The sequence below is a fragment of the Ovis canadensis genome, chromosome 9 (assembly GCF_042477335.2).
Source record: "Ovis canadensis isolate MfBH-ARS-UI-01 breed Bighorn chromosome 9, ARS-UI_OviCan_v2, whole genome shotgun sequence".
Lineage (NCBI taxonomy): Eukaryota > Metazoa > Chordata > Mammalia > Artiodactyla > Bovidae > Ovis > Ovis canadensis.
The window spans coordinates 14408158-14426829 of NC_091253.1; the positions used below are offsets into that span (position 1 = coordinate 14408158).

Below are 18672 nucleotides of genomic sequence, written 5' to 3' on the forward strand. Positions count from 1 at the left end.
AAGCACAAAGGGCCCATGAGTAGCCTTGTAAGATCTGACTCTATGATCAGAGGATGGACGAGAGGAGAGCCAGAGTGAAAAGAGATTAGCCAGGGACTGATAAAATAGGATTACGCCTCATTGGAATCGGGGGCTATGGAGAGAAATGGATAGAGTCAAATTTGGAAGGGAAATCAACATTTGCTGAAGATTTCAGAACACTGTTACATAATAATGGTGCTACCTTTTTCTTCTTGATTTTCACGGCAATTTCTTAGATATTATATTATTGTTGGCATAAGTCCACTATTCTTCATGAAATGTAAGACATTTACAGCCGTCAGCATGAGTGAGCTTGGTCCGTACTATTCTTCTGGGTTCCATCTTCATCAAGCATATTTTCCTCTCAAGTTCTCATGCTTTGTTTGGATCCTAGTGCATTAAAGTTTCTTCTTCCATAATCCGCACCCCTCGGCTACTGCTGTGCCCCCTTCACAGAGGGTTTTCTGCATGTTCTCTTCACTTTTCCACCTGTGACTTATTCTTCGACAAACTGCACTTGAAGTCAGTCCTTATTTTTCCCCCGAAGTCACCAGTGCCCTATAGGGATGATTTCACATGCTCATCTAGGGAAGCAGTGAGTTAGAGCTCTGGTGTTTCCTCTACATTCTGCCCCTGTTTTTTCATCTGAAGAATGGGGATAATAACAGCAGAGAGCTGTTGGGAGGATTAAATGAGGCAATAAGTCTTATGAAGCTCATAGAAGAAAAATGCCCATGTATAGTAAATGTTCAATAAATATTAGCTATAGATAGAGTACAGTCCCCTATGTATGAATGAGTTCCATTCTGAGGGCACGATCATAAGTCCAATACATTTGTAAGTCCAACAAAGTTATTCTAGGTACCCAACTAACACAATTGGCTATATAATACTGTACTGTAATTGATTTATAAGACTCTTCACACAAATAATATGCAAAAAACAAAAGACACAAAAAATAAGGCATCTTTAATCTTAGAGTACAATGCCTTGAAAAGTACGGTAGTACAGCCCAGTGACTGGCATACAGGGGCTGGCACTGAGTGGACAGGTAAGAAGAGATACTGACTGGAAGCTGGAGAGGATGTGATGAAGGTAGAGCTGAGGGGCCCTCAGCAATAGGAGACAGAGGGTAAGCTGCAATTTAACACACATCTGACACGGACGGGATGCTTGTTCACATCTTTGAAAGTGTACAACTTGAAGGTTCGTACGTGGGGAACTTACTGTATTGCGGTCCGATATGACTGCTAAGCAACATTTTGAACATCTAAACACTTTTTTTCTATGTGGTAACATAATTTACTGATTTTCCCTGTACTTCCCCAGATGCATCTTCCCCATGCTTTTCTTCCTCCACTCAGTTTCTGGATGTTTAAGCTTCTTGGTTCACAAGCACAGGATTTCTACTTCCAACTCCTTTCCTTATGCAATCCCATTTCTACAGCCTATCACCTCCCATTTTCAACTGGAGTACAGATTTTCTTTTTTCTGAATGCCAGGCTCAGATTTAATTAGATCATTTACACACCTCAAACTCATGGTATAAACCATCACCCAAATTTGTTCATTTTCCAACACACAACGGCCAGAATGTGACAATAATCTCTTACCATCACCTTCTTTCTCATTCCCGTATCACCAAAATCAGCTGGAGCTCTCTCCAAGTTATACCTGAAATCAGTCTACTTCTCTCCACCTCCAGAAAAATTACTAGCTCCAATTATCTCTTGCTTGGCTACTGCAGAATCTCCTAAGTATTCAGCCTACATGTATTCTTTGCATCCTGCCTTTTTCACCAGTCTATGGAAAGACATGAAACATGAAGGGAATGAAAACAGTTGGAATAAAGAAGCTAAAATACGTATTCTCTATGACACTGTCACATACAGCCCATTGCTTTCAGTGGAAAAATTAACAGAATTAATAAAATGATCAACTAGAATCAATAAGATAATCGGGTAAAGTGACTAGAGAGTAAATAAAGATACAAAAATCAAGAGCTTTCCCCTAGGTCAGCAATACTCAGTCCCATGACTGCACATTACTCTCTTCTCACCTCACACCCCTTCTTGAAAATTATGTGCACTCTCTGTAAGTTGGCTGTAGGGCTTTCCTGACTCAAGTGATGGAACCAGAGGTGCATCACCTAGAGTCTCCATACTCAGAATATGGGCATGAGACCCAGTGATGGCAGTGCGTGATTGGCATGGGCTAATGCAGGAGTGCAAGCCGGGGAACAAGGCTGCCACTCTCCCATCTACTACTAAGTGTACCAACGAGCAAGCAGAGTCAGGCTGTAAGACGAGCAGGAGAACAGAGCAACTTCACACAAAAGGAGAGATTGTGCAGCCAGAGAAAAAAGTGGAGGAAGAAGTGTCCTGGGTCTTAATGGCTCTTTAGTTCCTGATGCCAACCAAATCCTCTGAGGCTCAGCACACTCTGCTCTATCCCAAAGCAATGTGTATAGTTAAAATAAAACCAATAAAATTACCAATAGTTATATTTTGGAACTAGGAGAACAAAATTAAATTCATAAAAAAGACAAAAATAAAAGCAAACACTTTTTCAACATTTTACTCTATGCCAGGCACTGATTAGGATCCTTTGATGATAACATAATTTAACTTTGACACCAATAAAATAAGTATTATTATCATTCTCTGTTCAAGGATGAGGAAATCAAAGAGTGGGTAACCACCCAAATTTAAACATGTAGCAAGCAGCACTATAAATGGGTGAAAATATACCAAAAAAAAATTTTTTTTTAAAGAAGAGTAATGAAACTGTTTGCAGTGTGTATGTTAGCTCCATGACCCCATGGACTGTAGCCCACCAGGCTCCTCTGTCCATGGGGATTCTCCAGGCAAGAATACTGGAGTGGGCTGCTATGCGCTATCTCCAGGGGATCTTCCTGACCGAGGGATCAAACCCACGTCTCCTGCATTGCAGGCAGATTCTTTACCGCTTGGGCTACACGGGAAGCTCCTTTGTTTGCAGTGTTAAAATGCATCATAAAAGTTAAAATAATGTGGCAGAAATATAGCAGTTAACAGATAGATACCCTTAACATGATCTTCGTAAGTAAGAATTAGTATATGGAAAAGAAAGCATCATGAACAAATGTGTAAGGAAATTATTGTCAGACAGGTTTTGAAGGAAAATTTGTTTCATTTTCATCTTAGTAAAGTCACCAAAATACATTTTAGGTGGAAGAAAGAGTTACAATGTGTAAAAGGAAAACTAGAAGGAAATGTGAGTATTTAATCGATTTCTTGAAAGCATGGGATATCAAAACATAGAAGGAATTAAAGAATTAGGAAAGAAACACCATCAAAAAATCTAGAATTTCTGTATATCAATTAACAGTAGATACTAAAGGCAAACCTTATGATGCAAACAATATTCATAATATATCTGATATAGAATTGTATGTGTAAATGCTTAATCTGATGTCATTAAAGGAATAAAAATGTAAAGGGAAATAATGTTTATCGATTAAAAAATTGAAAAATGCAATACTTAAAGCTAGTTTGTAAACAGATTGAATAAAACTCTGGTGAAATTAATTTGAGTACACGTACCAAGAATCTTAAAATTTTGCATATTCATCAACCCAATAATTCCCATTCCAGAAATCTAATTTAAAGAAAGAACAAGAGATATACTTAAAGATGCCTGTCAAAGTATGCTGATTCTGCATTACATGTACTAGCTGAAGCAATCTAAAAAAATACAAACAGGAAGGATATATTTCCAACAAGGCATTGGTCAAATAAAATATTATATATCCAAACAGTGAAATATTAAGCAGTTATTAAAAATAATGTTTTAAAAAGCTAATAGTCATGAAATAGAAAGCCCCGAATGGTTATTCTTCTCTTTTTCATATCTTTCATATCTTTTTTGATATTTTACTTTTTCTATAACCGCTATTAAAATATACAGCAACATATTTGATATAATCTAGAGTTATTCACTGGCCCTGTAAAGAATGAAGAAAATGATATGTGATCAGTGGAGACTAATGTTAAGCCTCCAGCTTGGCTGTGGGATTATCATTACACTTCCCCACTGCCTGCTGCCACGGCTAATTGAAAATTGGCATGGTTGCTCTCGTACCAATTGGCATTGGCCACAGATAAATTGCTGTGTATTTTGAAATCATAGTTTTATTCTGCTCCATCTGTTCTGCTCATTTTTCAAGTCAGCTGTCAAATTAAACAAGTAAGCCCTTCCTAAAAGTTGCAGAAATGTTACATGTTACCAAGGTAAATGAAACCATTGTCCAACATCCAACATGTTCATTAGATTCTACAAGAGGAACCAAGAAAAAATTCATAGGAAATGAGAAGACACGTTGACAGTTGCTTTAAAGTGATGATAGGCAAGTACTATACTTATTAATAACAGTATTTAACATTCTTGCTCTAGTTTGAATACTAGGCATAATGGCCAAGAAAGCTTTAATGGTGAAATGTTACAAATACATTTCAACTCTGATCTGCTTTTTCCAGTTGTTCTGGTTTTAGTATTTAGCTAAAATTGATAACCACACGAGACTATGTAAAAAAAGTACTAAGTCATTTTTAGAGAGAATGAAAATTCTTAAAGAGATGGGAATACTAGACCACCTGACCTGCCACCTGAGAAATCTGCATACAGGTCAGGAAGCAACAGTTAGAACTGGATATGGAACAATAGACTGGTTCCAAAATGGGAAAGGAGTACGTCAAGGCTGTATATTGTCACCCTGCTTATTTAACTTATATGCAGAGCACATCATGAGAAATGCTGGACTGGATGAAGCACAAGCTGGAATCAAGATTGCTGGAAGAAATATCAATAACCTCAGATATGCAGATGACACCACCCTTATGGCAGAAAGCGAAGAAGAACTAAAGAGCCTCTTGATGAATGTGAAAGACGAGAGTGAAAAAGTTGGCTTAAAACTCAACATCCAGAAACCAGAAAATTAAGATCATGGCATCTGGTCCCATCATGGCAAATAGATGGCAAAACAATGGAAACAGTGACAGACTTTATTTTCTTGAGCTCCAAAATCACTGCAGATGGTGACTGCACTGAAAGATGCTTGCTCCTTGAAAGAAAAGTGATGACCAACCTAGACAGCATATTAAAAAGCAGAGACATTACTTTGCCAACAAAGGTCCATCTAGTCAAGGCTATGGCTTTTCCAATAGTCATGTATGGATGTGAGAGTTGGACTATAAAGAAAATTGAGCGCTGAAGAATTGATGCTTTTGAACTGTGGTGTTGGAGAAGACTCTTGAGAGTCCCTTGGACTGCAAGGAGATCCAACCAGTCTATCCTAAAGGAATCATTCCTGAATATTCATTGGAAGGACTGATGCTGAAGCTGAAATGCCAATACTCTGGCCGCCTGATGGGAACAACAGACTCATTGGAAAAGACCCTGATGCTGGGAAAGATTGAAGGTGGGAGGAAAATGGGACGACGGAGGATGAGATAGTTGGATGGCATCATTGACTCAATGGACACGAGTTTGAGCAAGCTCCAGGAGTTGGTGATGGACAGGGAAGCCTGGCGTGCCACAGTCCATGGTGTCGCCAAGAGTTAGACATGAGTGAGTGACTGAACTGAACTGATCTCAACTAAGTTATTCCTTGACTTAGTTATTTGATACATTGTAACTCTCTATTTCCATTCTAATTATGAATACATTTTCTATAATATTTTCCTATTATACATAAAGCATCTGTACGATTTCAAATATGGAAATATCTTTTGACACAGTCTCCAAGTCCCACTGTCTAAACATAACTTAAGAATTATACTGCAAGTCAGGGGAGAATGAGAAGGTAAAGGAAGTCAGTAAATATCTATTCATCCATTCTGCTCTGAGGTAGAGTTCAACTGTTATCCTCAGACAAGGAATCTTTATTCATTTGTGTTCAATTTACTACAAAAATGACCCCATTTTTCATCACTCTAAGTATCCATACCCTTTGCAATGAGATTTTTCAGCTGTCAAGGGGTGGCATCTGTTTTTCCACCCGTTGAATCAGGGATGGATTTGGGACTTGCTTTGGCCAATACAATGTGGCAAAGGTGATGGCATGCTGTCTCTGAGCCAGGCACCTCAAGAGGCCTTAAATGCTTCTGCCTGCTCTCTTTGGTGCACCTTTACCTTGAGAACAAGACCAGGATAATTGCTGGAGGATGAGAGACCATCTGGAGTTGCATGTTGTCCATCAAAACCCAGCCTACACCAGCCATCCTCAGCCAACCTGCCAGCCAAGCAGAGCTCACAAGCAAACCTCAACAAGACCAGCTGGGAACAAACTCACTGAGCTAAGCCCAGTCTAAACTGCTAAACCAAAGGAGCATGATCTAAACAAATGAATGTCATGTTAAGCTACTAAAGTTTGCAGCAATTTATTACACACATATATTAGGTAGCTAATATATCCTCTTGTCTTTTGTTTACTTATTTAGAATAGGAAATAATACTAGGCAAATAAAAAATTAGACCATAATTATATCAAATCTATTTCTCTCAAATATCAGTATTATCATTTTTTCCACATATTGGCTATTGGGGATATAAATATTTCCTGAACACCTTTTATTTACTTATTTTACTCCCACAAAAATAATAGCAAATGAAACAACTGACAAACAACTAATCTCAAAAATATACAAGCAACTTATGCAACTCAATTCCAGAAAAATAAACGACCCTATCAAAAAACGGGCCAAAGAACTAAACAGACATTTCTCCAAAGAAGACATACGGATGGCTAACAAACACATGAAAAGATGCTCAACATCACTCATTATTAGAGAAATGCAAATCAAAACCACAATGAGGTACCACATCACACCAGTCAGAATGGCTGCGATCCAAAAATCTGCAAGCAATAAATGCTGGAGAGGGTGTGGAGAAAAGGGAACCCTCCTACACTGTTGGTAGGAATGCAAACTAGTACAGCCACTATGGAGAACAATGGAGATTCCTTAAAAAATTGCGAACAGAACTGCCATATGACCCAGCAATCCCACTGCTGGGCATACACACCAAGGAAACCAGAATTGAAAGAGACACATGTACCCCAATGTTCATCGCAGCACTGTTTATAATAGCCAGGACATGGAAACAACCTAGATGTCCATCAGCAGATGAATGGATAAGAAAGCTGTGGTACATATACACAATGGAGTATTACTCAGCCATTAAAAAGAATTCATTTGAATCAGTTCTAATGAGATGGATGAAACTGGAGCCGATTATACAGAGTGAAGTAAGCCAGAAAGAAAAACACCAATACAGTATACTAACACATATATATGGAATTTAGAAAGATGGCAATGATGACCCTGTATGCAAGATAGCAAAAAAGACACAGATGTGTATAATGGACTTTTGGACTCAGAGGGAGAGGGAGAGGGCGGGATGATTTGGGAGAATGGCATTGAAACATGTATACTATCATGTAAGAATCGAATCACCAGTCTATGTCCGATGCAGGATACAGCATGCTTGGGGCTGGTGCACGGGGATGACCCAGAGGGATGTTGGTGTTGGACAGGGAGGCCTGGCATGCTATAGTCCATGGGGTTACAGAGAGTTTTACATGACTGAGAGACTGAACTGAACTGAACTGAACTGAACTGCCTGAGGCAGGCAAAATCAATTATTTGTGGTACTAATATAAAAATGTTCAAGCTGGTTTTAGAAAAGGCAGAGGAACCAGAGATCAAATTGCCAACATGCACTGGATCATGGAAAAAGAAACTTCCAGAAAAACATCTATTTCTGCTTTATTGACTATGCTAAAGCCTTTGACTGTTTGGATCACATAAACTGTGGAAAATTCTTCAAGAGATGGGAATACCAGACCACCTGACCTGCCTCTTGAGAAATCTGTATGCAGGTCAGGAAGCAATAGTTAGAATACATGGAACAACAGACTGGTTCCAAAGAGGAAAAGGAGTACCTCAAGGCTGTATATTGTCACCCTGCTTATTTAACTTATATGCAGGGTACATCATGAGAAACATTGGGCTGGAAGAAGCAAAAGCGGGAATCAAGATTGCCAGGAGAAATATCAATAACCTCAAATATGCAGATGACACCACCACCCTTATGGCAGAAAGTGAACAGGAGCTAAAAAGCCTCTTGATGAAAGTGAAAGAGGAGAGTGAAAAAGTTGCCTTAAAGCTCAACATTCAGAAAACTAAGATCATGGCATTTGGTCCCATCACTTCATGGGAAATAGATGGGAAAACAGTGTCAGACTTTATTTTGGGGGGCTCCAAAATCACTGCAGATAGTGATTGCAGCCATGAAATTAAAAGACACCTACTCTTTGGAAGGAAAGTTATGACCAACCTAGATAGCATATTCAAAAGCAGAGACATTACTTTGCCTACAAAGGTCCATCTAGTCAAGGCTATGGTTTTTCCAGTGGTCATGTATGGATATGAGAGTTGGACTGTGAAGAAAGCTGAGTGCCGAAGAATTGATGCTTTTGAACTGTGGTGTTGGAGAAGACTCTTCAGAGTCCCTTGGACTGCAAGGAGATCCAACCAGTGCATCCTAAAGATCAATCCTGGGTGTTCTTTGGAAAGACTGATGCTGAGGTTGAAACTCCAATACTTTGGCCATCTCATGCGAAGAGCTGACTCATTTGAAAAGACCCTGATTCTGGGAGGGATTGGGGGCAGGAGGATGAGGGGACGACAGAGGATGAGATGGCTGGATGGCATCACCGACTCAATGCACATGAGTTTGAGTGGACTCCTTGAGTTGGTGATGGACAGGGAGGCTTGGTGTGCTGCAATACATGGGGTTGCAAAGAGTTGGACATGACTGAGCGAATGGACTGAACTGAATATAAAAATAGTTAATTTCTAACTTTTGTTATCAGTTAAATATAAAATTTAAATCAACCTATGAGAAATAAATCCATAAAATACTACTAAAGAAATGCCCATCATTCTCATTGTTTGTGTTCAATCACTCAGTCCTGTCTGACACTTTGCGACCCCATGCACTGCAGCATGTTAGGCTTCCCTGTCCTTCACTATCTCCCAAAGTTTGCTCAAACTCATGTCCATTGAATCAATGATGCCATCCAACCATCTCATCCTCTGTCTCCCCCTTCTCCTCCTTCCCTCAATCATTCTCATTCAGTTCAGTTCAGTCGCTCAGTCGTGTTCAACTCTGCGAGCACATGGACTGCAGCATGCCAGGCCTCTCTGTCCAACACCAACTCCCAGACCTTGCTCAAACTCATGTCCATTGCATCTGTGATGCCATCCAACCATCTCATCCTCTGTTGTCCCCTTCTCCTGCCTTCAATCTTTCCCAGCATCAGGGTCTTTTCAAATGAGTCAGTTCTTCGCGTCAGTTGGACAAAGTATTGGAGTTTCAGCTTCAGCATTAGTCCTTCCAATGAATATTCAGGATTGATTTCCTTTAGGATTGACTGTTTGGATCTTTCTCATTAGCCTAGCATTTATGTATCGAGACAATATATGATGTGTCATGGATATATTTTTGATATTAAAAATGTTGCTCTTCAATATTCACTCGAGTAGAAACCAAGAGTTCATGAGCTATGAAATAGATAGGAAGGATATTTTCTCATAAGCATTTTCCATTTCTCCTATCACATCTTTAGAAGCACCCATCAAAGGCAAAAGGCTGAACATCATACATAAAATCAACACTATGTCTAAATGCATATTTTATTCTAGGCTGGCCTACGAAAATTTGAGCTATGTCATCTGAAAATTAAGAAATACAAATGATTGGATGCAGAAAATTCTGGATTAATAAAGCATACTTAACTGTACATTGCAATAGGTATTTTAATAATTTTATTTGACTATCACTTTTTCTACAAAAGAATATTACAGATTATGTTACTTATATGATGGTAATATAATACAACAATATGTGTTAAATAAATTCACTAAAAAAAGGCAACAGTGAGGCTTTTTCCAGTGGATTTCTGTCAGATAAAATATTTACAACAGCTATAAAACCAGAGTAATAAATATTTAAATGTGATTCCCTAGTTTAAACAAATTTATTTTAAGGTACTTTAGGACCTATACAGCATTCTTGTAAGAAGAAAATAAAAATCACAAGTAAGTCACTGGAAATTTACAGCAACCTGTTTTCCAAAGTTTTAAGGGATGAATTAAAGCAGGAATCTTATGCTTTTGTTAGTTTTGCAGTTATTGCTATTAGTTTAACCCAGAGTAAAAGAAAATATCATTGATCAAGATGCTGCCTGTAATTTTTAAAATGAGTTAGAACCTGCTGAATCACGAACACTCTGGGCTTCAGAATATGTCAGCTCTTGCTGTGGACTAAAGTAATTTGGTGGTTCTTTTCCTTTCCACTAAACTTACAAGATCTTGAAGAGATCAAATAAGTTTAATATCAAATGGAAAAGTTTCACACTTGCTGCAGCATCTGAGATCCTTGTAAGAATCTGCTGCTAGGTGTGCCCATGTTGGGCTTCCCAGGTGGTGCTAGTGGTAAAGAACCCACCTGCCAATGCAGGAGATGGAAGAGATGTGGGTTTGATTCCTGGGTGGAGAAGATTTTCTGGAGGAGAGCATGGCTAACCACTTCAGTAATCTTGCCTAGAGAATCCCATGAACCAAAGAGCCCAGAAGACTATAGTCCATAGGGTTGCAAAGAGTTGGACATGACTGAAGTGATTTAGCATGCACACATGTACCCATGTTATCTTAAATGTCACTGTTGAATAAACCAAAATGGGCAATATTTTAGCTACAAAATATCAGGAACACTATGACATGAGTAACAGTTGCTACTGCAGGCTTTTCATGATTAAATTATATTTAACAATAAAGTACAACAGAATCAAGTTTAATGCTGAAGAAATTAGTTTTTAAACTTCAGTTAAGGTTTGATTGACAATATAAAAATGATAATTTTAAAAGCAAACTAAATCACACGATCTGAAACAACTGTTTACAAATATTGAATTCTGTTTTAAAGAGGATGCTTACATTTGCTTTTCTGTTTACTCTTTCCTTTCATCAGTGCAGCCAAGTAATATTCCTATTTTCACAAAGATCGAAAGTAAAGACTGGGATCAAGGTTTAGGAATGAATATGACCTCACTGAACCTCTGCCAAGTGGTCTTTTTCTAAGGTGATATTCATAGTCTAATTCTTGCCTTTATTTCTGGTCGTATAACAAGAAATGATTTGGCTACATCAAAAGAGTTGGCAGACTCTTCACTACCTCCTACCAGTTAGAAAGCTCATTATTAAAAAAATTTACAAACAATAAATGCTAGGGAGGGTGTGGAGAAAAGTGAAACCTCCTGCACTGTTGGTGGAAATATAAATTGGTGCAGCCACTAGGGACAACAGAAAAGAGGTTCCTCGAAAAATTAAAACTAGAAACACCATGGTGGTAGTTTAGTCGTTCAGTCATGTCCGACTCTTTGCAACCCCGTGGACTGTAGCCCACCAGGCTCCTCTGTCCATGGGATTCTCCAGGCAAGAATACTGGAGTGGGTTGCCATTTCCTTCTCCAGGGGATCTTCCCAACCCAGGCATCGAACCCAGGTCTCCTGCATTGCAGGCAGATTCTTTACTGACTGAGCTATCAGGGAAGTCCAAAGCAATCTTGCTCCTGGACATGTATCCAGAGAAGACTATTAATATAATTCAAAAAATATATATGCACCCCTATGTTCACCACAGCACTATTCACAAAAGCCAAGAAGCCTGGAAGTAACCTAAATTTCCATCAACAGGGGAATGGATAAAGAAGATGTACATATATACAACGGAATATTACTCAGCCATAAAAAAGAATGACATGATGACAGTTGCAGCAGCATGGATGGACCCAGAGGTTATCATACGAAGTGAAGCAAATCTAAGAGAAAGCTAAATAAAAGTAAGAGAAAGACACGTGCAATCTCAAATATGACAGAAGGGAACCTATCTACAAAACAGAAACAGAGCCACAGACAGAGAACAGACTTGTTGCTACCAAGGGGAGGGGCTGGGGGAGGGATGGGTTAACAACTGGGATTAGCAGATGCAAGCTTTTACACATAGGATGAATAAACAGTAAGACCCTACCACATAGCACAGGGAAGTACAGTGTCCTGTGGAATTTTCCATAATGGCAAAGCATATGAAACAGAATATATATATCGGAGCCACTTTGCTGTACAGCAGAAATTAACACAACATTGTGAATCAACTATACTTTAATAATATGAATTTAAAAAATAAGAGTGCCCTCTTCCCTTTGATTTTTGCTAGCAGTAGCCACGTAACATCTATGGTAATACTGAAGGAACCTAAGGAAAATCTCTCAAAGAAGGGATGGCCACTCTGACAGAAACAGAGAAATTCCAAAGTAGACCTCAGCTGGGAGTCAATTCCTCAGCAGGAATACAGACCTCTCCCTTCCTGTCTCCTGGGCCATGCTGTCAGAGATCCAGGGATCTCTGGATGATGTTCTAACCAGGAACAGGGCGGTGAGTCAAGGTTGCCCCTAAGATAAACCAAAGCATGGTGACTCTGAAGAGGGCTGTATTCTGGGAGAGTCCTACCAGTTCCATAAACTAACCTCTGAGGGGAAGAATGATTCTCTCAAGCAATTTTCGCTTCGGGACTGACTTGTCTGGTCCATGTCCAGGTAATGAATTATTTATGTTTCTGTCATGTTATAAACTGCAGTAGACTCAGGAATATGCTTTCAAATGAGGTCCTTTATACATGTTCAAGTTTCATTGTGTGTGTGGTGTCTGAACTGAGGGCAGCATCTTCAATACGTTGAGGAACCATGTGACAGGTTTGGACTAAGCCACCCTGAAAGCTCCTTTTCTAGCCATAAAGAAAAGCAGCAGATTTCTCTACTTGGTTTATTATATTAGGTACAGAAACGTCACCTGGAAACCATCATGTGGCATTTTCTTTTAGTTGGTAAACTTTTCTTCTTTTGGTCAGTAGCCATGTGGCTGTGGTAGATATGATATCTCTAACAATAACTCCCTGAATTATTTCACTTTGCAACTAATTTTAAACACATTAACTAAGGAAGAAAGGTGAGTCTTATTTTCCCTGCATACTCAGTTTTCCACAAAGAACTGAAACTCAAATGAGATTGACTTTGTTCAGAAAACAAATTGTGACAGAAGCAGTCCAAAACTTTCATTCTGGCTTCACACTGAAATGAGTGCCGCACATAATTTTCCTGTTGAACTAATACAGAAACACAAAGTTACTAATCTAGACATGAAGGCTTGATATCAGTCATTTATCTTATGGAAAATTATGTGTGGTCATGTATCATAATTAAAATGCATTAACACTGAAAAAACTAAAACATCCCACAAATGGTAAATAATAATCAAAGCAAACACATTTTCTAACGTAAGGATTGTTATGTAAATCTTACATTTGACCATTAACCACTTGAGTTGTGCTTATCATTCAAGATATTGTCTTTTCTCTTTGGTGCTTTCTTTCTGATATCTCAACCATATTCTCCATAAATATTTTCACTCTTGGTGAAATGGACTATTTGAAGGCAACAGTTAACAGATATAAGGAATTAGAAGGGAAATCTTTGAAGCCAAATGTATCTAATGTTTTTCTGTAACTCATAACCTGTGAGAAACTATTTATTACTGAGCAACACCAATTCTATATGTAAAATATCAAAATAGCCACCAAGAGTTTAGTGAGACGGTGACTTTAAATTACAGAGAATATATCTGTTTTTCTTGCTCATTCTCACTTATTCCTACAGGTAAAGTCACATTAATAAAATAGGAATATATGTAAATAAAGCATTCATTTAATGCCACGGTCTTGCAATGACAGTTATTCTAAAGCAAAAATGTTCAAGAGACTCCTAAGAAAGAAGATTCTTTTAAAAAACAATCATCACTCAGTGGACTCCTCCTCAGTTATAGGTTTATTATATGGCTGTCCTGGCTCCCTCTCACTGTTTTGTGAGGAAATGTAATTACCAAATAGCTTATAACATGCATAATTTATCTTATAATTGTAATAGATGCTCATTCTCTCTATAAATACCTAATGAAGAAGCAAGTTACTGACCACTGCCCAGAAAACTCAACACAGGCCACCCAGTCTAATTTGAGATGATCTTTTTCCCCCTTCCAGCCTCCGTTCTGGCTGTCTAATTACATGGCATTTTATTAAACACAGGAATGGTGCTGTTTTTGTTCTATTTGAAAATAAAGCTAGACATATGAAATGCAGAAGAATGCAAATGATGTGTGAAGGGAAATTCTGGATGACTAAGACACTTCTATCCTATATAGTGGCTCAGTGGTAAAGAAGCCACCTGCCAAAGCATGAGATGCAGTTTCAATCCCTGCCTCAGGAAGATCCTCTGGAGTAGGAAATGACAACCCACTCCAGAGTTCTTGCCTGGAAAAGTCCCCTCTTACACTGTTGGCGGGAATGCAAACTAGTACAGCCACTATGGAGAACAGTGTGGAGATTCCTTAAAAAACTGGAAATAGAACTGCCATATGACCCAGCAATTCCACTTCTGGGCATACACACCAAGGAAACCAGAATTGAAAGAGACACATGTACCCCAGTGTTCACTGCAGCACTGTTTACAATAGCCAGGACATGGAAGCAACCTAGATGTCCATCGCCAGACAAACGGATATGAAAGCTGTGGTACATATATACAATGGAGTATTACTCAGCTATTAAAAAGAATCAATTTGAATCAGTTCTAATGAGGTGGGTGAAACTGGAGCCTATTATACAGAGTGAAGTAAGCCAGAAAGAAAAACACCAATACGTATACTAACGCATGTATATAGAATTTAGAAAGATGGTAATAATAACCCTGTATGAGAGACAGCAAAAGAGACACAGATGTATAGAACAGTCTTTTGGACTCTGTGGGAGAGGGCGAGGGTGGGATGATTTGGGAGAATGGCATTGAAACATGTACATTATCACATATGAAACAGATCGCCAGTCCAGGTTCGATGCATGATACATGGTGCTCGGGGCTGGTGCCCTGGGATGACCCAGAGAGATGGGATGGGGAGGGAGGTGGGAGGGGGTTCAGGATGGGGAACACATGTACACCCGTGGTGGATTCATGTCAATGTATGGCAAAACCAATACAATATTGTAAAATAATTAGCTTCAAATTAGAATAAATAAATTTATATTAAAAAAAAGAAAATTCCATGGACAGAGGAGCCTGGTGGGCTACAGTCCATAGAGTCACAAAAGAGTCAGACATGGCTTGGCAACTAAACAACTAAAAGACACTTCTATCTTCCACGCTTTCAGTTCAAATTGCTTTGAACTGAAATTCAAATGATTTCAGCTTGAATTGATTCAGAAAGATTGCTTGAACAGAGGGGTTTACAACTTGCCTCGGCTCCAATCTGCAGCGCTTTCCACATGAGTTCTCTTTACCTCTGAGTGTGGTAACCAGCAGTTTGAGGGGATTTCAGGAGTTCCCTATGTCTGATCTGTGATATCACACAGTCTTGGTTTTCCAAAACATTGCCTCTGCCCTTTAAATATTCCCTTTATTCAACTCTTTCACATTGTTCTGTTTTGAATGTGCCACCCATTTTCTGTTGGATCCTGTCTATTACAATTTATTTAGTTCTACCTATTTATTTCCTCAGGGAAAATTCCGCTGATGGCATATAAATTAAGCATTTATTTAGAGTTGGACACGTCACCATCCATCAATGCTGTTATGACACAAAAACACAGTAAATATTTGAATCATTTCTGTATCAGTGGAATGATTTCACTAGAAATGTGTAAAAATAACTGCCCCCTAAACAAGTTTAGAAAGATGTCTGACAGTCACTGATTTGGTAAGTCTACTCTAAGTGAGACAAATATTTTACAGAATTTCTATAAAATCACTGAACTGATTTTATGGAACGCACAAAATCAAATTAGATATTCTAGTTCAGAACGTTTTCAAGAACACAGCTTGTTCTCACAGTTAAGTATGAAAAGTGATCTTTACCTTCTCGCCAGTCTCTCCTTTGCTGCCTTCAAAACCTTGTTCTCCCTGTAGAAGAGGAATATGATGTGTATAATAATAGGTACACTTCTTTTAACACATGTAATTATTACAATAAAAAATAGTTTCTAAATTTGAAAAATCAATAACTGTATATATTAAAATGTTTCTAAAATATAAGCTGAAAACCAATATTAAAGTTACACAAAATTTTAATTACTGACTGAAGGAATAATTTTCCAGGGTATAAGCTCTAGTTTCACTACTTCCAAGGCAATTTGAGGGCTTCCTGGTGGCTCAGAGGTTAAAGCGTCTGCCTGCAATGCGGGAGACCTGAGTTCGACCCCTGGGTCGGGAAGATTCCCTGGAGAAGGAAATGGCAACCCACTCCAGTATTCTCGCCTGGAGAATCCCATGGACGGAGGAGCCTGGCGGGCTACAGTCCACGGGGTCGCAAAGAGTCGGACACGACTGAGTGACTTCACGTCACTAATGCAATATGATACCCATAAGCCTGAATTTCTCTATCCATAAGACCTTTCTCATAGGTTTTTTGACAATTGAATGCATCAAATAGTGTGCCTGGCAAAGACTGTCAGTCACCATTGCTATTATATTCTCACTGTTTATGCCACTAGACCCAGTAGGAACGTCCTTCTCAAGCTGACTTCCATGAAGGCCATTCCAGCAGAGGTGTGTGATGAATGAGCCGAGAGTTCTGGCTCCAGCTCTGAAGCCAGGGCCAGGCTCTTTCCTGCCCAGATGGCCTGCCTCTCCAGCACAGAACAGGGTGGGCTCTCACTCACCATATTGACTCTGAGAGGTAGAAACCCCCTGTTCTTCAACTAAACCTCTCTGATCTGACAAGCTTATTTTCCCACTTAACTCTGTATAGCTATTTAGAGCACTGATGTTTCATTCATACAATCGATAACTATTCATTGAATGCCAAATGTGTGTCAGGCACTCATGACAGTATAGCCAGCAAGGAAATGTTGGGGAGGGTCATACATACCCTTCCACCTACAAGAAGTGCTCAGTAAACATTTCCTGAGTGCACCAAGACAAGGGGATGAAGGGTTTTTATCTCCAGTTTTTTTCTGCAATTCTTCAAACAAAGTGACACAACATAATTTACATTCATACATTAGAATAGAAATGCAGCTATTTTATTTATTTATTTATTTTAAATTTTTTATTTTTACTTTATTTTACTTTACAGTACTGTATTGGTTTTGCCATACATTGACATGAATCCGCCACGGGTGTACATGAGTTCCCAAACATGAACCCCCCTCCCACCTCCCACCCCATATCATCTCTCTGGATCATCCCCGTGCACCAGCCCCAAGCATCCTGTATCCTGCATCAAACATAGACTGGCGATTCGTTTCTTACATGATAGGATACATGTTTCAATGCCATTCTCCCAAATCATCCCACCCTCTCCCTCTCCCTCAGAGTCCAAAAGTCCGCTCTACACATCTGTGTCTCTTTTGCTGTCTCACATACAGGGTCATCATTATGAAATGTAGCTTTTTAATATGTGTATATATAGTCTGTATATTATATATAAAATCATATGTATGTGTGTATATGGACACATATATACATGATTAAATAATTACTTCTGCTTCATCTGGTATCCCATACAGTAAAGAATCTGCCTGCAAGGCAGGAGACCCAGGTTCGATCCCTGGGTAGGGAAGGTCCCCTGGATAAGGAATGGCTACCTACTCCAGTATTCCTGCCTGGAGAATTCCATGGACAAAGGAGCCTGGTGGGCTACAGTCTATGGGATCGCAAAGTGTCAGACACGACTTAGCCATTAACACTTTGACTTTCTGCTTCATCTATCCTCACAAAAGTTACCAGGAAAGAAAGCAAGTTAGATTTGAGTACATTTGCCACTGAATGTGTGGTCTTTTTTCTGCCCTTTTCCCTAAAATATAGACTTTAACTCGATCTGTTGATTCAAGCTGACATGAAGCTGCTAAATGGCCCAGTACCCCAGCTACAATGCCAGCACGAGGCAGCCACCACAAACAACTGCTGGAAAGTCCAAAACTGTTTCCCAGCAGATAAATCTACACGTCCCTTGGCTGGCAACTCGACTCACAGATGCGGCGCATGCTGTATTACTAGGTTTTGTCTAGAACTGCTGGGAAGAAATGCAGAGGCTTGCTATTTCTTCTCTGCCAAATCAATCTTGGTATTTTCATCAAGCAAGTAAAGGAAGATTTCTTCAAAAGCTATAACTATAGATAACTGCCTATCTTTTTATGGTAATTTTTTAGCTACAGAGCAAAACCTTGATGCTATAGTAACTTCTGACTTCTGGTTGCTAAAGTCTGTGAAACATCTCCAGAGCATAGAAATGACATGACTGGTGGGCATTTAATATAGCATCAATAATGCTCTCCCCTGTGGTGGGTTATCTGGGTGGTATCATGACAGCTGGCCCCACCCAAAGTGGCCCCTCATCTCTTCAGAAGAAACTGGAATAAGCCAGTCTCCGTGTTTCCAATAATGCTGGTCACATCCAATCATATTTCTCCCCAGGAGAAGAAACCAGCCTTTGGACAGTAAAGGATG

General features: G+C 39.2%; 1 protein-coding gene across 1 annotated transcript in view; it reads right to left on the reverse strand.

Annotated features, from left to right (window-relative positions):
- COL19A1 (collagen type XIX alpha 1 chain) overlaps window positions 1-18672 on the reverse strand; it is a 474185-nt gene that overhangs the window by 330940 nt on the left and 124573 nt on the right. Inside the window, exon 11 of the mRNA XM_069599490.1 lies at window positions 16081-16125. Within this exon, the coding sequence (XP_069455591.1) occupies window positions 16081-16125 (45 nt within the window). The remainder of the gene's footprint in view (window positions 1-16080; window positions 16126-18672) is intronic.